At 36.7% G+C, this 23,686-nt stretch overlaps 1 protein-coding gene across 1 annotated transcript in view; it reads left to right on the top strand.

Moving 5' to 3' along the window:
- LOC129574059 (protein sax-3) overlaps positions 1 to 23,686 on the top strand; it is a 170,419-nt gene that overhangs the window by 86,094 nt on the left and 60,639 nt on the right. The window contains exons 3-4 of the mRNA XM_055455417.1: positions 7,849 to 7,963; positions 8,032 to 8,225. Of these exons, the coding sequence (XP_055311392.1) occupies positions 7,849 to 7,963; positions 8,032 to 8,225 (309 nt within the window). The remainder of the gene's footprint in view (positions 1 to 7,848; positions 7,964 to 8,031; positions 8,226 to 23,686) is intronic.

Raw genomic sequence — 23,686 nt, 5'->3', positions numbered from 1 at the left:
CTCTCTCTCTCTCTCTCTCTCTCTCTCTCTCTCTACAAAATAAAGAGAAATGGACAATAAAGAAATGCCAAAAATTCGCAATCAGTTTGATTTTAATTTGAGCTGGCCCCAAAAAAAATCTCAGTATTCCAGTCGAAAACATTGTTCGCATAGACGGTGTGCGCGTTGGAAAAAAAACAATCCAAAAATGGTTCACAAAAAAGTACAAAAAAGTAGCCATCAACGAAAAAATAACTCAGCAAACAGAACAATACATATTCGTGAATTGCAGATAAAATCAAATAAAAAGGTTCCTCTCGTTCTCCATGTGTGTATGTGTGTGTGTATCAGTTGGTCCTTTGTTTTTAGACGAATTGTCGGAATGGGAAAAATGTAGCAACAGACCAAATCGAATGCGAATGAGATTAGATAGGTTCAATACTTGTCGGGATTATATCGAAGAAGTGGAGAGAATTGAATGAAATCCCATATACGTGCCGGACGACAAAGGTTAAACTGTTGTAAAAAAATTGCAGCCAAATAAAATTAGCGATAGAAGCGTCTGAGAACAGAAACCAAAATACAAACACACATAAACATATACGAACCAGAGCATTCTGACAGTTGCGAATGTTATTTATGCCATACGAATTCTTGGACATGTTTGATAAATCGTGAATCGCAATTTGATTGGCCGGTTAAATGACGAAGAAAGTGAAAAGATGAGTGGTGGGAAAACGGTAGCAACGAAATGTTTGACGTGCCAAATAAACAAAGTGATGTTTTTAAAACTGGATGCATTGGAAAGAAGTGGAAGAAAGGCCTTTCGATTACCTTAAGCCTAACTAAACACATACGTACATACTACAGAATGCCTTTAAGTATCTATGACACATACGTATGCTCGCGATATCGATCTATATGTTGTGTTTACAGTGCACACATCACATCATATTCAAATATTTAAAATCCTCATCCATTATCCATCGAACGGTTCGAGCGCTCATTTGACACATCGAGATACACATTTATCGATTATCAACCGAAAAGAGAACTAGTGGAAAACGAATTGTTTGACATCATGCAATATGACAAGATGAATTCATCATTCCTAAATTTGAATTTCGACCACGAAGTAAAATTCAAGAAAATGTGCTGCTGTGAAAACACATACACACATGAATCGATTTGAGGTCGATTGCCAGTTGATAATGCTTACCATGCGCGGTTGGTGATCGTCTTTGGAACAGCTTGAAATAACATTTGTGTCAACATCGATGAATGCGAAAGAAAAATCAATAAAACCTGACATATTCAACACGGAAATGTCTTGCCCGTGGAATTATTGCGTTGCAATTGTTCATATGAAGCGCACTTGAAAACATTGGGTGAAATTACACCATTCAAATATCGAAATTCTATATCCATCAAAACATGAATGGAAATTGTTTTTATTTTTTATTATTTGCTGTTGTTGTCGGGGCCAAAAATAAATCATCATGCATCCGAATGAGAAGCCGGAAAAAATATGGTGGATATGGTGAAAATCGTGATTCGATTATACGAATCCAATGAACTATTGTGTTTTGCCAAAATCGACAATTCGTATTTATTCGTGCAGACAAGCGCGTGTTCAATTCCCATTGAAAGTGAATTGAGACGGAGTGAGAGTGAGAGAGAAAAAGAGAAAAAGCGTCCGGGCAACACAATGGTTCAAGCGGCTGAACCATCTTCACATATATAAATAAATCCATTCCCTTTCTCTCACCACACCACATATTCCGTTTGCCATCAATTAAAGATAGATTGTAATTTTAACTAGCTCTTACCTTCTGGCTCTTTTGTTCGAATTTGATTACGGAATATACACAGGAATGTGGTAACCGCAGCGTAAACGCATTGCATCGCTTAGGATTCAGCTATTGTTCTTTTTGGTCTTTGGATGTGTTTTTTTGTTCAATTCAAAATGGGAATGGTGCGCGCACCAAAAACTGTGTGCGTCTGGTAAAATTCGAAATGCTGTAAGCCGCAAAAAGGGAAGACCAACCGAGATACAGCCATTGAACGCAAAAGGCGGAACAAATACTTATATATAAATTTTCATTCGTACAACGACGACATGTAGAAAATCTCTTTTGTTCCAAATTAATAGAGCTAATAAATTTTACGTGCGTTCATTTATATTCATAGAATACGGCGCAAAAGGAACCCTTTCAAAACCGATTTCGATTGCAATGCGATAGAAATTGTAATTGATCGAAACTGGATTCGGAATTGAATTGGTCTCTCTCTCTCTCTCTCTCTCTGTGCTGCGTTTTGATTTGGCTGTTCGGGTTGATTTCTTCTTCTTCCTCAGTGTTCCGGTTTTTGATATTGCTTTTGATGCACGCAAAACAATCAACGGAAATGCGAAGGCGAATTATTCCCGTTTTTGATTGGCGATTCAGTTACGTTAAAGTTGTATATTCTTCTGTTCAATTCTCCTTTGTGCACACTCGATGTCGACAGCGAAAACCATCAAGTGCCATGAAAAATTGTGCATTATTTGAAATTGAGCTCGGTTTTATTTCATTTCATTTTTTTCACAAAGGGATAGCCACCAAAATGAATGCTAAAAAAGTCAAAATAAAAATGAAGAACAACGGAGAAAAATAAGAAGGAATTTTATTAATTTGTTTTTATTCCATCGTAAGTTTTCGTTTTCTCGTTTTGGATGAATTACACAAAAATAAAAGTTTCAAACACACGCGATGCCATTATTTTGCACGAGCTGCGATTTCACTTCCGATCGTTTCAAAAGACGTTTGTAAACGGCCCTCTTAATTTGATTATCATTGGCAAAAAATGGAAAAGATTTGCCTTTTGTGTTTACATGCTCAACCAAAAGTTCGCTCGGACTCTTAGAATATCCACCGATATTTGTTTGTCAGTGTTTTTCTATTCAAAACAATAAAAACTTAAATCCGTATCGTTCCCTTTCAGCTGTTCTCATTATGAAAAAATATAGCTCTGTTGTGTGTCGCTACTTTCAAGAGATAATTGATAGTCAAAACGGACACACCGATATGAAGAAATCAGCGGCAAATGTGTACGTGGAATGAAACCGAAACATGAATTGTGGAAACGTGAATGCAAAACTTTTTTTGCGTTCAAACGACCGAAAATTTCGTGATTAAGAACATTCAGCGGTGAATTCAAATTCGTTTTCTTCCTCGTTTCCATCATCAACAAATAAAAGAAATAAAAAACGAGCAGCCGAACCATTTTTTGTATTTTTTGTTTGGCATTTGATGTGTTCAGACACTCAACGAATCCATTTCCATTCCGGTGAAAGTTGACGCTGACTTGACGACATGGCACATAATTTATACTGATTTTTACCTAAAAATATGTGTATGTGGCATATTTGTAGTAGCGCATTTGGTGCCATCACATCCATTTTTGCATATAAAATTTTCCTCGTATTTTTTCGTATTTCTTTTTTGGCTGCTTACTCGGTTTAATAACGCTATTTAAACATTTAATTATACCACGTTAATACGATTTTCTCCCGTCGACATTTGCATGACGTTTGGTTTTCTTTTGTTCACTTAAACATTACCCGCTCATTCTATTTGCATAGACGTTGCATTTTTCGTTGAAAGATTTACGATCTGTTTATACAACGAGCTAATTTTATGGGAGGCAAAGAAAAAAGATCAACAAAACGAACAAGTTGCAAGTTTGTTCAACTAATGCGCTAGTTCGATGGTATTTGTGAATCATTTGGTTTCGGGCCTTAAGCTGAATGAAAAATCTACACACAAACACGCAAAATTGAAAATAAATAAAATTGTATATGCATGTTGTTGTTGCTGCGGCCTTTTTTATGAAAAGGATCATAAAACGGTGGAAAGCATGAGCTATCGGCAACTAAAACTGCCAACCGAATGTGTTTCAGCTCCTTCGGAAACTCTCTCTCTCTCTCTCTCTCTCTCTATGGCACAGCTAATACGGCTGAAAAAACACGCACACGCATTCGTACACAGCAAAGAACAACAAAAGTCATGTCGGCACTCGAAATTGTTATTTTTACTTCACAATATGATGCATCGATCTCAATCTTGAATTGAATGTGATGCAACTCATGTAAAACACACGACCCATTTGCATTTACATCATCGAACCATCCATCCTTTCGTTGTGCTGTGCTCAGATGCTGTGTGCTGCAAGCAATTGTAATACGGCTGCAAATGAACGATTTATAATAATTATGTGCGCCATCCAAACGAAATTCTAGTTGAAATCATCAATCAGAATGCGGTACTCCTGGCCAAATAGAATCACTTGACTCGCAAAAGCCAGTCAGGCCTGAAACACTCGAACAAACGTTTCCGAAAATCGGGAGTCTGAGTTCATTTTTAGAGTGTATATCTAACGCAAAACAACTAGCTATATCGAAATGTTTTACTCTACGAACTGTGTATGTATGCTCGTTGAGAGACGCAAGTCATGTGCCTTTTTTGCCTCTCGCACAAAGTTCACGACAGCCAGCCATATCGCACCAAAGAAATATGACTGTTTAAAATGAAATTGGAAAATTTATTTACGCATGGTGCCTTTAAAGGCTTGCGTACACACAAATCGCTTTAACGATTTGCAAATGGCCAAATATATTCAAGGCGCTAAGTGTGTGTCTCGAAAATCGACCGAAACGGCAATTTATATGACGACGAAAGCAGAACAATGCCCAAATAATATGCTCTCACTCTGGTTGTGGCCAAAACTTACTAAAAAAGAAACAGCAAAAACAACACACGTACTGTAAATGTTTATTTAAACGGCAATTGCAAAGTAAAACTAAGTTCTAAATAGTATTGGGAGATGAATGCCACACGTAAACCTTATAATATCGAATATTCGAAATACGCGGCCATTGAGTTTTGCAGACACGTTCGCATCATCATATCACATGAGTAAAATTAGACGGAAAGTGGAAAAAAAAGTGCTGGGAAAACACGGAAATGAACCAGCGGTGTCGGCCAAACAACGACCGTGCTAAAGGATTGAAATGCAAACAGACACAAAAGGGGAAAAAACCGTAGTCAAGTGCCATGCATACAACAAACTCACAATATTCACATTACAAGAATAATTTTTGGCTCATTGCCATTTAGTGTGCGCTCTTGTTATTATATTGTGTGGACTATGCGGAGTGTCTGTATCGTGGCAAAACAGTAGCGCATTTCAACGCAAATATGCTATACTAAATTTCCAATTTACAAGCGAAACCAATCTTTCTTACAGTTGCAGCGCGAGTCTATTTGTTGCCATATCATTTGTTTCTTTTTTTTTTATTCTTTTTTGTTGTTATTCATTCCACCTTATTCAACTGTTTGAGGCGAAGCGAGAGCAAACCGAAAGAAAAAGCTTCGTGCGCTCACAGCAAATAGACAAAAAGGAATGTTTATGTTTCAGACAGCCAAAGAACACAATGGACAAATAGAATCTTTGCAATATTTCGTAGACGATAGCGACGCGACAAAAACGTAAAGCACAACTCAAGAACATATCATACATTTATAGCACTTATTTGCACTCACCAAGTCTTTTTATTATTCCCTTTGTGATTGTAGCAGGCGCATTCATTCGCTTGCTCCTGCTCTTGCTTCCTCTTAATCTGTTGGCTAGAGCAATCATCGTACCATAGTAGAATCGAGTCAATTTTTGAGCATATTTTCATGACCGAATCATTATTCCGAGGCTAAGTATAAAATCTGTACATGCCGTTAAATTTGACGACACGATCTTTTTGAAATTCCGTCCACGCATTTGTTCCACTTTAATCTGCTGGCTATCATCAATATTTGGAATAAACAAGCTCCAAAATAGCATTGGAATTGGCGCAATTTCCGAATTAATCCAAACTACTGATGAATTTCATTGCACCGTTTTCATTTCTCGGTCTCTTACTCGCGTCGTGTGTTTTGGTGTGAGGATAGTGTACTATCGCGCGCGCGTCTAGCGTTCGTTCACTGTGAAAAACAGGCTCCATAACTCTCATCGTCAGCCAAAACAACCATTCTCATTATTTATACGTGCTGTTGAGCTTCGGGTTTTTCCACAAAGTGCCTCGAACAAATTTGTGCACTGGAATTTGCACAGAATTGTTTTGTTAATACCATAATTCTGTTTAATGGTGCACGCCGTTTTCGGCGTATCGTTCTTATTCCTGCTCATTGTTGTTGTGTTTCTTATTGTACGAATTTTGTTTAGTTGGGGCGAATGTGCATGTGTTGGTGTCTTTTTTTCGTGTTGTTGTGCCAATTGTATCCAGCCAAAAACGTTATGCCTGCTGCTGCTAGTGCTGCTGCTTGTTCGAGTGCCACATTATCGATTCGGCTTTTCACCGACAATGCAAAATGGAAATTCTCTTAATGCCAAGCTCATTCAAGTGCTTCGAATTTAATTTGCCTTATCAAATGGCAACTTCATTTTATGAATTCCCTAATAAGTTTCGCTCTTTCTCTCTCTTTTTTTCTTTCACTACACACATACACACTCACACTCACACTCACACTCGCATACTCTCCGTTCTCGTCTGGGTGCGATTCATTTTTGGTCGCCCGAATCATTTGTTTGTATGCAGAAATTTATGCATGCTCGTTTCGCTACCGCTATTTCATTTCACATTTTGGCTTGTTTTTTCTGTTTACTCGTTCGTATCTTATTTTAAATGTATTTTTGGATTTAATGTTGTGGATGCTGCTCAAACTAGCACCATGAAAATGAACTAGAATCAGACAAAATGAAATGATATGATAGCATACACATATAGTTCCTTTTCCAGATTTTATGCGATCAACGCAATGTAAAGTAAGTGGCAAAATAACAAAGAGCGAGCGAGCGAGCAAGCGAGAGAGAAAAGCATGGCGCACAATTTTGTGTGCAAAAGTTAGTTGCTGTCGGTTTTTGTCGTTGGGTTTGTTTATGCACTTGTATGTTGTAAAATGTTTCGTCTTTTTTTCACTCTTTCACTGCACGATTTCGGAAAAATGCAGCGCTCCATATCGTTTGCTCGGCAATGACATGTTCTCGACTCTGGCTTCGGCATTTCAAAATCTCGAAATTAACTGAAAATAAACAAACGCCCGAATACACATACACACACAACCACACAGCGAAAATGAGAGAAAATAACTCTTTTCCATTGGGTTGGCTCGCTACATTTCCATGTGATTGTGAAAGAAAGATTTTTAAATTTCATTTCAATTTCGAATCGAGCACTTGGATTATGTTGTGTTCGAGATAAATACGCTTTCGCTTCGGATTCTCCGGCTCAGAGATTTGCTCGAAGATATTTTGGATTTAGCAAGTAGCAAGCGCATTTCACCAGCTGTTCGAACATAGATCCGTTCGTTTTCTGCACAACAGTAGTTACTGCTGTTTATTTGTTAGCTCGAGGAAGAAACTCGTGAAAAAAACAGTAACAATAGCGCAATCGAAACAACATACAATGTACTGTACAAGGCACCCGATGAAAACCTTTCTCTCGTCAATCTAATTAAAAATAAACTTTGTCTTAATTGCAATTCACACCAATGGACTGCAGTCTCATTTAAAACCGTAACAGATGAATGAAGAGATAGGAAAAGAGAGAGCATAAAATGGAAATTACTTGGAATGGCTACACTTTGATTTACTTCAATTTCATATTTAACTCACTGCGTGTCTGCTTGTAATCATTCTTTTGTCATTATTTTTTGGTAGTCAGAGAAAGCGGCGAGATATGGAGAGTGAAAAACTTTACTTTTTATTGGATTTTAATGGAATTAAACGAAATTTGTGTACATAATTTTAATCATCTTCTCTTTTTCTCTTCATTTTCAGCACAATATCGTACGCCTCGTATAACGGAGCACCCAAGCGACATCGTTGTGCCAAAAAATGAGCCGGTCACGCTGAATTGTAAAGCGGAGGGGAAGCCAGATCCTATCATAGAATGGTTAAAATTATAATATCAGTCTTGTAATGAACGACTAAAAACTAAAAACCTATTCATGATTCCCACAGGTTTAAAGATGGTGAACCGGTCAAAACCTCGGACAATGATAATAAATCGCATCGCGTCCTATTGCCATCGGGATCTTTATTCTTTTTGCGCACCGTCCATGGGAAGAAGGAACAAGATGGCGGCGTTTATTGGTGTGTGGCGAAAAATGTAGCGGGAAAAGTATTCAGTCGGAATGCAACACTTCAAATAGCTGGTGAGATTCTTTGTCATTAGCTTTAGCTCCACTTTGATAGATGTCAAAATTTTTAATTACTTTTCCACCCGACCATGTCGTGTAAGAATAGTATTGGGATCGCCCCAGATTTTTTGACCCACTTAAAATCAGTTTTTTTTAGATTTTTGAACGCCGAAAATCGCGAAATCTAGCGTTATTTTAGGGTCGTAGGGTAGGTGCGTGATAGACTGTACGCTGTACGCAAAAAACACGGCTATGTAACAATTTTTAAAAAACAGAGTATTGAAATCGCTCTGATATTAAGGTCTGATTAAAATATGATTCTTTCCTAATTTCAATGCATGGAGAATTGGATTTAATCGGAAATTATATGTTTGGGAGTGTAGAAAAGTTAACCTTACGAATGTAAGGCATCTTGTTTTGTCTTTAAAGCCTCGTTTTTTGTCGTTTCCAAATGGTAATGTTTCTTTTTTCGAGTAGTCTCACACTGCTTCTGATGAAGGAAGAAACTGTGCCACTAGCATTCATTGAAATCGATTCGAATAGCCCGAATCTTATTACTGTCGTCTGAAGATATATATATATGTAAGAGTGAAAACACATTGAAATTGGCTGCATTCTTGTGGGTAAAATCACAGAGCGCAAATATTTGAAGAAATAAAAAAGAACATACCAACTGAAAATAATCAAAACTCAAAATGATTAATGAGACTGACGCAGCGAGCGAATAAATCATATGCGTTTCATCATTTTTTATGCAGATGTCTAGACTTTCTGCAAGAAATATACAGATACCTACATGTATGCATTCACATTCGCAGTGAAAACACACAACATTGAAACCAGTTGATCGCCATGAGCTAATGATTTTGCTGACTGGTAATCCAGTACGGAATGAAATCACCATATCTCAATTAAAACTGCATTCAAAATAGATACATCACATTCAGTGAAAACCGTTTTTAATATCCCTATATCTCTGTCATAAATGTTTCAACTTAGTATTTATCAAGCGATATGATACAATTCCACTTAAATTGATGTAGCTTCATTTCTCTCTTCAAATCTGCAGCATGCAATGGTCTTGATTTGACTTGATCTCTTTGTATTTGAAATGTCATCCATTTCTAAGAGTTTATTGGATTTTTAACGGCATTTAGAAAGAAAAAATCAAACCAAAGTTAATGATTTCAATTGACTAATGCTGCAATTGAAAACCAAAGGCTTGCCACAAACGATTTGTTTTCATTAAATTGAGTGTGGTACCACACACAACTGTTCAAAATGAAATAAACGGTTTTTTTTCTTGCTCCTCTGTTTATTTGAAGACGGACGAACTGAAAACAGAGAATACGTAATTGATTGTGTGGGTCGGTGCACTTCTTCGAAACTACTATACAGTGAATGGTGTACATATGAGTAGTTTAGAGCGAAAATGTAATACAGAAAAGTTCAGCGGAAAAATGTCGATGATGAATGTGCGGAAAAGGGATAGCTTTATAGATAACTGTATAGTAAACTATAGTGAACTATATAGCTATCTCTTTTCATTTGAAATTTTCCCGCGCAACTTTTCTGTATTACATTTTCGCTCCAAACTACTCATATATTCGGCAGGAACAATGAGTCAACAATATTTAATTTAATTATCCCTATTTACCGCAACTGCGTCTCATTGAACTAGATATGTTGCTGTTCAATCTCAATTTTTGTGAGTTATTCCAGTAGTTGTGTGATCTATTTATATGACTGGATTTCGTTGTTTTTCTTCTTTTCGTTTTTCGGGGAATGATGATGCGTATGCATTACCGACCGAGAAATGTGTCTCTTGAGAATTTCTACGCGTTCATTTGGTTAACGCATTGAAGAGGAGTCGGGAAAAAAACAACTGTGTAGTATTATTTGGTTGCGGAAATAAAATATTATACATGTATAAAATAATGAATGTAGAGAGGCTATATCGTAATGATTTATTCTGCTTAATGCATCATTAATGGTACTCTCTGGACTCAACAGTCAGCATAACCGATTTTGTTCGTTTTCCTTCAAAAATAGCATTTAACAGCCAAAGGTCACACTGTTGTGATTTTTTCTTTTTTTAAGTAAAAAAAGATATTTTTGAAATATTTGTCGCGAATAAGAATCAAATAATCAAACATTCATCATATTTTCTCGAATATTCGTTTAGAAATTGAAAGAAACTGAATAACAAAATTGCATCGATGTGAGTTTAAAAAAAAACCCTTTCAGTTGATGCCAAAATCTCTTCAGTAGAATACTACAATATTTCGAACTATTTTATGAACAATACAAAGACCCATTGAACTCTTGTATTCGTGTCAAATGCATGGGACATTTACGGTAACAGTAATGGTAATTCTATCCAATTGAAAATAAATGGATGGAAGAGCGGTGAATAAAGAGAAATGAGCCACTTTGAGTGAGCAGAGGAAATACGTAAAAATCATAAAATGGATAATAATTTAATGACGTTGTCGAGATGTTGCTGTAACAATATGTGTAAAATTCATAATAGCCACAAAAAGAATCCCTTTGTCAAGTTGCACACATGGGTTCGAGCACACTGAAAACTGGGGTGAATGTTACGGTAATATAGCGAGTGACGTGCACCTAGAGAGTGCATATCTTTCTAAGTTAGCTAAATCCTTGCCTCGGCAAATGGAATAGTCTCTAAATGCTCTTCTTTTCGTTTGCGGGTCGTCAGTCGTCGTTTGATGTTGTAGTCGCATCAAATTCGCATTCGAATTATTGCGAAGGACGGAATTGCAGAGTCGAATTCGATAAGTGCAACAGCAGTAGTACATCAAACAGATTATACCATGGTAGAACGAATAGTAACCGTGAAAGGGATGACAGAAAAGATGAAAGCAATGCCACAGGATTATGTAATTTCCATCGTGGCGATTCACTTAAAATGCGAACGGGAATATTGTTTGAAGGAGAATATTAAATTATGATTAGCTCCGATATGGGAATTAAATCACAGACTGCATTCAAAATGAGACCGAAATGCGGCTTCATATTTCATGCGAGGGAGCGAAATGCGCACGAATTCTATTATGATGCGGTCGGATTGCCTTGATTTTACGTTTTCATTTCAGGTTGCCCGCCTAGCCTAGCCTAATGAATCTGAAAAGGAGCCTATGACGAATAAAACCGAACGCTCCCTAATTCGTTTCGACTATTGGCGTCTCAATTTGCTCAGCGTATTTGAAGTAGGTGTGTCGCGCGCCTTTTTCAATTCTCAACCAACAAATATTCACCGCTTCTCAAATTTTATGCGCTCTCTTTAGTTCCACTCTTTTTTTCTTCATGTGCCTGGCACAAATGCAACAAAGTGTAATTTATACATCATTAGGTGCACACGCTGTTCTTTAAAAAACCTCGACACAATTGTTTTTTTGTTGTTATTTTTGGTGCACACCATAAGCTATTCGAACGAACCAACATCATCCGCGCTCTCACCCTCATATCATACACACCAACGACCAACCGACTAACAAATGAATACATATGGAAAAATAAGTCGAACTAGCGAAACAACTGCGACGCATACACACCCTTCGGCCTCATTAAACGCATTTACGTTTTGAATGAAGAGCGAATCGAAATGGATCGGCTGCTGCTGCAGTGAATTTATTAGGTTTCACAATACATTTAAATTGATAAAGACGATATAGTGTTTTTTGATGTGATTGTTGCTTCTGGTTCTCATATCAATTCAATATTGCGTCACAATTCGCTAATTAAGTCACTGACACCAACAGTGCAAATGCATTTCATTTCACTTCAGTTTTATCTCTCTCTTCCACTCGATTCCTCTGCACTCTCGTTGGTGACACGAGGTGAATGTGCAATTGACAGCATGTCTGCGTGATGGGTGACAGATGGTCGATTGAATGCTGTTCCATATCAATACAAAGACCCATTGAACCGACCTAAAAATTCACTTGGATAATGAAATTCTCGTGTTTCTTCCGTCATTTTTATTGCATTTTTTATTATTTTCTTTTTATTCACTCGATTTCTTCGGTCTTCTTTGGTGTGGAGAAATTTCCTTTTGCTGTTGCCGTTCGAATTGATTTAAAATGCACTGGAATTAACTTATCAACTCGATTCAGTTCAGTTCAGTTCAGTTCTCCATGTCCATTAAGTTAGCTAATAAATTACGGATTTAATGATAACACCTTTAATCGCTTAATTTCAACAAAATAAAAAGAAAAAAAAACAGAGGAAATGGGATCAGTTCCAAGTGAGTAACTTGCCTGACGTCGGTTTTGTGCATTTTTTTGTGTGACGACTCTCACATAATTTCAAAACTAATATGTATTTTATGTGGATTTTCTGTTTTTAGAACTGGTTGGTCTTTATGGCGGATTTTTTTCGTCTGGGATAGTTTTTTTCTTTAAGAAATAACAAATAACTACCGGGCCGGAATATGCAAAATAATGTTTCAAAGCTATTCTAAGAAACAATTAGTTTTGTTTTATAGCCGCAGCAATGGCCGTAAAATCGGTTAAAATAGAGAAATCTCTGTGTAGTTTATTTATTAAGCATTCAGAACACATTGCGGTATCGAACACATTGAATGTAATGGCGTGTAAATGAGGCGCACATTGATCAGTTGGTTTTTTTATGTGTTGCATTGCCTTACGTCGTTCTACAAGATTCAATTGTCAATGTGATTGTCATTTTGACGTGCTTTCCGCAGCATTCATTCACTTTCATTGCCATATTTTCGTTCAGGCATGCACAAACGCACAACTCAATTGGTAATAAAATATATCGGTCTAGCGAGCAATGGAAATGGAAATAAATTACAAATATTTCGCCGAGTTTGTGACTTTTTGATGCATTAATAGCGAGTGAATGTGAGAATGATGCATGGCGCCAGAAATTTTGTCACCGTACAACATATTTTCATTGCTTATTATACATATTTGTGCATATATCTCAATATCAATGACATTGTATCCCATTGTCAAAGTGTAATTGAGAGGATGAGCAGTAGTTTCGACTAGCAATTGATAAATATTCAGTTGACTTGATGTGTGGTTGAAAATTTTCAACTCGAAATGTATGGTATATTTCCAAAAAATTGTCACATTTGTTTCGAAACATACGGTTTTTCTGTCTATCTTTGGAATATTTATCGCAAGATGATGCAAACGATCACATTAAATTTATTTAGCACAATAGTTTGCTTTTCATTTTTGGAAAGCGTGTTAAATTCCAATTAAATCACACATTCTGATCTCACCATAAGCCTCTCATCGACAATTTTGATGCGCCGCGGTGTAGGCGATCAATACAATTGGAAACAGGTGAAACGAAATTGAGTCAAGTATTACAAATTATAGTCGCATATTATATCGCATCATAGGCATTTTAAAGTCGTTGATAGTCATTTGTTTTTGGTCTTTTCAACCATTTTTTTCTCTCCTTCCATAGAAAAAAGAAAAATAAGAAAAGTAAATCTTCCTCCAAATAAGATTAAGTCGAAACCAGCAATAAGACCCGATTAAATATCACTCGATATAAAATAGAAAGTCAATAACAAATACGAGGAAACGAGCTGGTATACTGTCATTCGGTTATATAAATGATAAGAATTTTTTTCCTCACCCGAAAATACACCATCGAAACGTTTGTTTATGTGACATTTTGTTACTATTTTGTATGCAGTGCATTAGGAAAGATCTTTTGTCTGGAATAATGCACGGTTTGAACGTGATCACTTTGTAGTCTATTTAAAATCCCCATTAATTATAGCCAGATTAAATCAATCGTGTGATTGTTCCGCTCAATTTATGCGGTGTGACACATTGAACCCAAAATTTGAATCCATTGAAAAGAGGCCTGATTTTGAAATACGTTATTATACGATATTTCCATTGCTTTTGGGATTTGAATATTCAATATTATTTATAGAAGAAGCAACTGTTTTACGATGTAGAAAATGCGTTTCGTTTTCTCTTCCCTGTAGCTTTGACAAAGAAATATAGAAAGTCATGCATATTTTGCTCTCAGCCAGTGTTTGTGTGATGCAACTATTTCCAATTTTGTCACCATTCAAAGAAGCGTCTTGAATCGGCCCCTATATGATTCACGCACAATAGCACAATGTGTGTTTTTAATGAAAAATACCGTTTCTAATCGCAACCGAACAGAAATTTCATCATATAAATTCGGTGTAATAGGAACGGTGACGAAAATTGCTCCGTTGTTGAATAGAGAAGAAGAAGAGTTGAAACATTCTTTGCATAAATAAGATTGCAACAAACTGAACGACCAAGAAGAAGATTGAGCTCAAGAGCAACACCGCCTGTTTGTGTGTGTGAAAAAACGACGGAGAAAACAAGAAAAAATGTGAACAGTTACAAAAACGAATTTCCGTGTGATGCAAATGACAACGGCACAACAATGTGAATTTGTGATGGGTCGTTTTGGAATTGGCTTTTGTCTCCTTTGGCGCGACTCTTGTTAGAATTAAAATACAGCGCGAGCACTTGGCGGAACAAAGGCCATCATCCGAGTTAACAGCCAAGTGTTTTGCTTGTTTCACGCTCGCAACGCCGCCGCCGCCGCTTGATCTCGTTGCCACAGTGCATTTTTATTTGTGGCCCTTTGACGTTCTGGTACTAAATTCCGTGTATTTTCCCTTCTCTATGTTGTTTGTGTGTGTGTGTCTTTTTTGCGGTTTCGTTTTCTCTGTGCAGCTCGAGCACATCTTAAAAGAGTGGTTTACGAGTAGGATTAGCCTTTTGCCTCATAGTTGTATGCACCATAAAATTTTAAGTAGTCGTGAGCGCGCCCAACGTTTCAAAGAACATCCATTAATTATGATTTCAATCAAAATGAAGAATATATTTTTTTCAGACTCGCTTTTCATTCTTTCTTTTTTCTACTGTGGATTCCTTCTTTTTCGCTGTCTGCAACATTCTGTCAAACTGTAAAACAGAAAAACAACATACAAAATCACTCACACACTTAATTCAGTTTGTTCCACGCTACTAATTTACGATTCCCTCGTTTTTCATTGAAATCGTCGATCGCTTTCATTCATAATCATAAATGCCATTTTTTTCTCGTCTGAAAGCGGAGAGGAAAAAGAGGTGAAACGAGAAAAACAAAACGGATCGAAAAATATAAATTATTAATTGGGAATTTGGATTATTAACGCTATAATTTGTCCTTATTCCACGCTCAAGGAGCAAACAAATCAACAATTATGGGTGACAACAAGTGTTGGCCTAACCATTTTCCATAAATGCTTACATCACACATCGTATATATATCGTTGTTTGGATTCACTCGAGTTTTGTGTTGTTTCTTTTTTTACTCTACTCGCATTTAACTCGTTTTGAAAAGTTCCCTTTTTTCATTCCTTTCTTTGCTCTCGTCGGAACAATACTGTTTGACAGTTACAAAAAATGCGACCGCAAGAACCATTGGCGTATAACATTGCATCATAGTCGACAAAGCGTAGAATAAAAAAAAAATGCGCGCACGCACATACACACTACAACGATCGAAGAAACGGTTTAGATTAATTGATGTAATATGTTTGTGACGAGAAAACACTAAACGACAACGAAAGTCGGCATTTTTGGGTAAAAACCGATGAAAAATACAGAAAATTCCTTTCCCAAATGACTGCACTCGCGTGAGTTGCGCTCAGCTGCTGTTCTTCATTCATTCGTTGATTTTTTTCTTTCTTTCCTATTCGGGATACATAACTTTGTCGTTTATTTTTAAACCAACACACATTTTTCACGTCTTAGATCGAACACCCGATTGCGAGCCCAAGTATTTTTGGGCTAGCTTGAATGGCGTTGTACAAATAATATCCATTGTCACGCGATTAATTGAAGGAGATTTTTCCAGAGAGATGAGCGGGCAGAGAGTCAAAGGCATAGTAAAAAAAAGTGACAAATTACGATCACAGACGTGATGGCAATGCGATGAAAATCACTTTTTTCACCAAAACTCTTCTCCACTTCTTGTTTTCAACTGACAAATTTCATCGAGGAAACCATGAATTTTGTGTGTAACTCTCGAATCGGTTAATTCTGTTTCAATTACGACTGACACTTCCTGTCAAACAATTAACCGAACAAATAATTCGTTGCTCCTAATCTTATCAATATCGAATGGATGGGAATTTTTTTAGGTTTAATTCTGGCTTGTATGCAAATTTTCATATACATGTATGTGTTTTAGTTCTTTTTATTCCATCTTATTTCTCACAGCCGATGAGTACAGGCAACTATATCGTATCACGACTAAACGAAAAACGCGTGAATGATTCATTCGCATGATAGTTTTATTTTTGCCTTTTCTGAGTACAATGCAATTCGAATGAAGAAGAATTGCCTCGAAACGAATTTGTTCGTTTTTGTTGATGCGGCTCAGGAGACAGTGTAAACAACAATGAGATTGACGACAGGAAAGAGAAAGAAAGTCAAATTGGCCTGTGCATGGCGTGTTGTCAAGACATTGACTTCTATTCGGCGCTTTCTTTGTTCACCGAATGAGTTTTGTGCACAGAATTTTAACAATAACCGCAGCCATAGAGATAGCAACAACGATAAAAAAAAGTGCAAAAAATAGCCTGAAGGCAACACTCACACTCGATCCGGGGCCAATGGAGAATGTGCGATTGCATTTGCATAAAGTAACACTCACACACAAATTGAAATGTGCACGGAACGAAATGTGCGCGGATTTAACTGATATGCTAAAGTAAAATTAATGATTGCGCTGTGTATAAAATACGCCTTGCAGATAGATTTACTTGAAAATGTGTGTAAATATTCTCTCGGTCTTTTTTGTTAAACAATAATTGAATCAGAGAGTGAGAGAATGGACAAAAAAGTGGAAGAACACGGCAACAATAACAATATGGTTCGGTGTTTTGCATTAATTTTCATTCTATTACAATGTGTTTAGGTGAGTCGCTGTGTTAGTATCAAAGTCGTCGTGTCGTGTAAGTGCATTAATCGAATTCCCACACAGAGCCACTTTGCGGCTGCGTTCGGGATTTTGTGGTTTTGACTCTTTTCAGATACGTATGAATTGAGCATACTTTCGTAATAAGGGAACAACACAACTAAGATTAATTACGTAATTTCGATGTTTTATTCACCCATTTTTTCCTCGGTTAATACTTATGCGCTCTCTCTCTCTCTCTCTCTCTCTCCCTATCTGTCTGTCGTTGATGTTTTTTTTTCATTGCAGATTAATGAGCATGTTATGGGCGATAATTTTGTGGCACAAACATTGAATGTGTGATTTAAATTAGGATTGTCGCATAAATTTTATGCAGAGTCGCTGACAGCGACCCATTTGGTTCGATTGCTCACAATGTGGAAGAGAAGGGTTTTGGTATTTTTAAAATCGGCCAACTGAGAAGATCAAATCATAACAAGAACAAAACTATTATTCAATCATTCATTTGATTAATTGCCGCAATATGAGTCGATTGAATATAATGATCGCGCTTTTTTCATTTTGACTTTCCCTTGTATTTAGCAGACATTACCTCTATAGCGGGTCCAAGTGAGAATGAAAGAGACTACTTTTTCAACTGCGCCCATGTAACAATGCGAATTCCGATAAAATAAAACGATAAATTACAGAAAGGGAGAGAGAGACAGACAGACAGAGAGAGAGAGAGAGAAAGAGAGAGAGAGAGAGAAAAACCACTTCAAATGATTCCGTTTCCTTTGGATTGGGTTTTATCTGTGCCATTTATTATGGGCCTCGATTCATGTCATTCTTCGTCATTAGTGCAACGAAGTTTTTCTTCACCACAGTGGAATGAATCTAATGCAATCCTATTCCGTCGTGATTTCAGTTTATTGTATTTTTTAATGATAAAATGTCGCGAGCACAACGAAAAAACTGTGTATGTATGCTGTGCGGATTGTCGTTGATATATCCCTCGAGAACACTGAGGAAAAAATCGAACATCAGTGTATGGAACACATAGTTCATTTGGTATTTGATCGACTCTGTGTGGGTCGCCTGTTGTGTGTGTCTGTGTGTGTGTGTCCGTATGTTATATGTGTATTATGAAAAATTATTATTATTCGTATTCGTACTTTTTTCATTGTTGTCGTTGTGTTCATTCGTTGGAATTACTGAATAGATGTTGTTTTTTATTCTGAGTTGGCTTTCTTTTGATGCCGTCATTCGGCATCATTGCCCAACAGTTTATTTGTCATAAATACGGTTTGAATTTGAATGCTTTGGTTTATTGAAAGAAAAAGAGAGTACTGGAACAAAACACACTGAGCGCAAAGCCGTTGTGGTGGTTACCAGTTTCACAGATTTTATCATGCGGATTGTGAAAAATTAGGACATGTGCACTCGACTATATAGTTTGAGAGTATGTTGTGTTGTTCGTGGCTCAAGTATGATACGTATCTTGCATCGATTCGGTTTTTATTTTGAATTCGATGGCGTAGATTTTCATCTGCATTCAAATTGATACAATCGGCCTTTTGTAACGCACACGCTCCCCGAATGCATTCAGCATTAAATTTTGAAAAATAACGATCCCTTCATAATGAGAGCGCATTCACTCAGACACATACACGGAAACACACAACGAAATAATAATCTTAAAGCATATCTATAGCATCAATTTGTTGTGTTTTTCTGTACAGTGGCGCTGGCTGACTCAAAAGTACGCATTTGTTAGGATTTTGCTTGATTTTCCCCTTTTTTTGTCTTTATCTCTCACTCTGCGTTTTTTTTACCTCGTTTATATTTTTACCGTTGATTTCCAACGTATGATAACACACGACATGGAAAATACAAAGAAAAATCCAAAAATGATTCATAAATTACTGTATGCTTTTTGTCGCTCCCAATTCGAGGGGTTCAAACGTTTAATCCTGATAGATTTTTTTCAATTGTTTGTGATTACATCGGCGAACATCGTCTGTTATCATATTCGTTGGGTGGTTGAACTGCCATAACACAATCGAATTATTTTTGATGGTTTCTTTGCTTCCCAATTTTCACTCACATTCGTACGGATTTTTTTCTTTCGTGCTTATCAGGACGTTTTTAATATGTAAAGGATTTTATATGAAATATTGCATGCAACCGCATCAACATTTTTTTTAAGAATCAACATGCCATTCCACAATTTTTTTCTCCTGTAAAAGCAAGCAGTGGAAATTGAATTTTGATTTTTTGAACTGCACAAAATCCGATCAAATTTAGCATTAAAAGATCGCATGAATGATTGAAAATCAATGAATGAACCCCCTCAGTATTTTTGCACATTGTGCATGGTTGTCATGTGTCAAGTATTTCAGCTCAACTCTTTCGAAAGCACGCTTAATTTTGCTGAGTTGATGATTGATGCTGGGCCGAATGAGCGGCAAGAGAGCAATATTCCTTGATGGTTTTTCCCTATAACAATTCTATTGTCTTTTGTTTCGCATTTTCCGTGGAACATCGTTTTTTGTTCTCGCTCTTGAAAATTGTAATTCAACTCTCTCCGCTGGACACCAAATGCAATTTTCGAATCTTTTGTCTCTCAATGACAAGGGCTTCACCGTCAACACGGATGGAAATTGCGCGCCCAATGAAGACCGAAAAAATGGGTTGTATCGTAATGTTCAATTAATTGAAACAGCGGAACATTTATCTTTCGCCTTCGTCATCATGATGATAAACAATGAACCGCTGGAAATGTGCATATGAAAAAAGAACGATAATGACTAAAGCAATTAAATGGTTTGTGCTGATGATGGGATGAGGAAAGAAAATGAAAGAATATGCACAAACACCATAGAATTAATAATCTCGAAAAGAAAAGAAAAATATGAATGCAGATGTGGCAGCACACAATGAAACGGTGTGTCTGTGTGCAATGTGCACAGCATGAGCTTCGTCGGCCACAAAAGCAATCGAGAAATTGAGGAAATCTTACAATGGAAAACCACACGTACTCTCAAATTGCCACTGCCAGTTTAATTCATTATCAACATCGACATCCGACCATTATTGATTTGTTGTTTGGGTTAATTACTTTGTGTGCAAAAGCACCTCAAATGCACAACCATACTGGTTTCTTTTTAATGGGTTTTAAATGCCCGAACCAAAGTGCTCTTCCGTTTGCCAATGGGAAACGGTCATTGAACATATATTCAATTTTCAATTTTCAGTTTGAATGAGAGAAAATAAATAAACACTAATTAAACGATGCAAATGTGTATGTATTCATTTTCCAGAAAATCATACAGTACAAAGATGCTGTTGTTTGTTTACTCACTTGAAGAATTTCAAACGGATGACATGATGTTCTGTTGATGAAGAATATTTCTCGATAGCAAGAAGAGAATACCATTGCGCAGAGTGTGTCGACAACTAACAAACAGCAATGCCTTTACCGAGATACAATCTTCGGTTCACTTTAGACTGCAAAGTCATTAAGAGTCTTTTCATCTCCTTGAATGTTGTGATTAGGTTAAATCAACTTGAATGCAGTTGCTGTGTGTGTGAGTGCGCGCGCCATGAATGATTTCCATTCGAAGCAGTAGTCATTGATGCTCATTCCAAAGTACATATACCCAAACCGAACGGAACAAAGCGAAACCATGTTTTGTATTTTGTTTTGACGGTTTGTTGATGAGGCGTTCGTTGACAAAGACAAATCGCTCTGTTTGTTTAATATTCACTTACATTTCACCTCCTCTGCCCAAAGACTCTTTCTTGTGCATTTTTTTTTCAACAACTGTTTTTGTTGTTGCTATCGTTATGAAAATACATGCATAAAATGTATCTTGCGACCGGCTACTTGAGTTATGATGATCAAAACATTGTCTAAATGAACGACTCCGTCAGCTCGGAGTTCGTTTCGATTGCACTAACGAGAGATAATATTGATTGATCGTTTGCTTTGATAAAAAAGTAGCTGGATCTCTAATTTAAATATCTCCCGTCGGCCCGACAAAAACGAATAATAAACGAATCAAATCGGCGTGAATATTCATGACTGATTTAAAATCAAATTTAATCAGAACTTCTGAATGCCAATGAATATGTCATTTGGTTTTCTGATGAATTCTTTATCGTTCAATCATTGATTGGGTTAATTGTTGTTTTACCATTTTTTTAATCCCATTTACTTCTCGTAATAACAACAAAACAATATTCAATTAATGAACAACTCTTGTTTTCATTCATCATAATTTAATTCCTCGTCACAATTTTCAGTCCAGCTCATTGTTCAATTGCTTGATACCACCCTTGTTTTACCAGCACTCGTTTTATTTCCATTATTTTCACTGATGATGAAATAATTCAACACGGAATTTATTGCGTAGAAATTTATATTTGGCTCGCGGCAATTTCCCATCGAATTTGGTTTGTTTAACGCAAAAATGAAATGATGATTTGTTACACAGGCAAATTGGATCATTGGAAATTTGTATTGTTTATTGCAGTCAATTCGTTTGAAATATGTTAAAAAGTAAAAGTTTCCATTAATTAGGCACACATTGAAGAGCGGTGGCTATAGCGACGGTGGGACCAAAGTCATCGACATAATTCAGCCAGCACGAGGAAACCAATAGGCTTAAAATGCAACCAAATCCAATTTTCGTATTAATTCAACTGAAATGGCGGTTACACTAATTGATTGAATAAAATGTGTGCCTTTTAATTTATCATATTGCTTTATGGTAGTTTTCAGTAGCCATTGTACAGTATACAAGCATCACATTGTGTTAAAGTGAGAACAAATTAATTTATTGCCATTTACAAAATTTAGCATCGCTATGAAGAAAAAAAACTGTATATTTCATTCAATTTATTAAGCAATTAGCAATGCAAATGCATGTGCCAAGTAACAATAATTTCTCCCTGCGTCTATAAATCTAAATTGCCACAATTGTGGCTATTCGTATCGACTCTTGATTCAGGAGTATACAGCATGACATTGATGTGTGCGTGTATCCGCGTACAACATATAAGTATAACCAACCCGTTTTAAAGCGGGAAGTGTGCCGCATTATGCGAAAGAAATGCATGTTTTCACAGTCAACTAAATCCAATTGAGTGTGGGTGGCGGGAATACAATAGCAGAAACATTACAACTACCATTCTAAACGTTTACAACAGTCACACACTTGTATTCTGAAAAGGAAAGAGTTCAATGAGGATGATGATGATGATGACAAACAATTCTTTTTTGCAGTCAAATGTTTCAAGAGTTTCTTTGTCAGCAAAGCGCCAATATGAATTGTGCATTCGTTGCATGTTGTTTTCACACATCGTACAAATTGGACGAGAAGACTGAAAAATTGAAACTGAAAAAAGAACAAAACTAAAATTCGGCTTCATTTAATTATATCTTGCACATTATTCGAAGGCGGCAGAGTGATAAGAACAGAACGCTTCAATTATATTAATATGCGTTTCAATCGGTTGGCGAAGACACAGATAGAGAGGAAGAGAGAGAGAGAGAGAGAGAGAGAGAGAGAGATGGCACATACAAACCACACACAACGATTCCACCCGATTCGAAATGATAATTTTCGTATTTCAGTAATTGGTTATGTCGTGAGTGACTCAAATAAAAAGAGGAAGCGTTTGAATGTAGAAAACATAAATTTTATCCACACTCAAAACGGAGGTACCTCCATTCGCATTTTGCGCTTGGCGTACTCTTCAATTGGCCTCGTATTTATAGAAATATTTGTTGTTGTTCGCTTATCCTTACGGCAAACAAAAGACTTTCATTTACGCGTTGAACGAGTGCGTTCGCTCGTAACCAGGCCAATATAATAATAATAATGACAATCAACAAAAACAACGTAATAACATGGATTCCTAATGAATGGGGTGCATATAAAATATGTGTGTATCCATGGCACAAATCGATAAATTCACAACGAAATGTTATGTGTGAGTTGTTGTGTGGGGCATGAGTGCTGGCAAAGGCGGAGGCAAATTCAAAGTCGAACTGCGAGCGATGTGAATTAAAACCGAGCGGAGAATGAGCGTCGTTTGAAACGTTTATCGTGTCTCTTTTCTTTTTTTGCTCTTTTTGCCTTGAATAAATATTATCTCTTGGGATGAAATTAAGTGAAATAAAAGCAAACTACACGAAAAAAAGAGCGTAAAACCAAAGAACGTGGCTAGAAAATGCTCTGAATGAATCGAATCGAATAATATACCAACGACGACGATGACGACGAAGAAGAACAACAACACGAAACATGGAAATTTATCCAATGGCCAAACGTATTTATGTGGCTTTTGCTTGTTGCTCATATGATCAGAGAGCACATTCAGATTGTTTGTTCTTTTCCCCATCGCTTCTCTTTGCCGATTTCAAGTTCAAGTTCCAATTAAATTGCATACGACGTACGTTCCGCTTCTCTCTCTCTCTCTCTCTCTCTCTCTCTCTCTCCCTTTCATTTCAGTACAGT

The sequence above is a fragment of the Sitodiplosis mosellana genome, unplaced genomic scaffold (genome assembly GCF_009176505.1).
Source record: "Sitodiplosis mosellana isolate CC-2019 unplaced genomic scaffold, AAFC_SMos_1.0 Smas_scaffold_6150, whole genome shotgun sequence".
NCBI classification, from domain to species: domain Eukaryota; kingdom Metazoa; phylum Arthropoda; class Insecta; order Diptera; family Cecidomyiidae; genus Sitodiplosis; species Sitodiplosis mosellana.
This window is presented reverse-complemented; position numbering and strand designations above follow the sequence as displayed.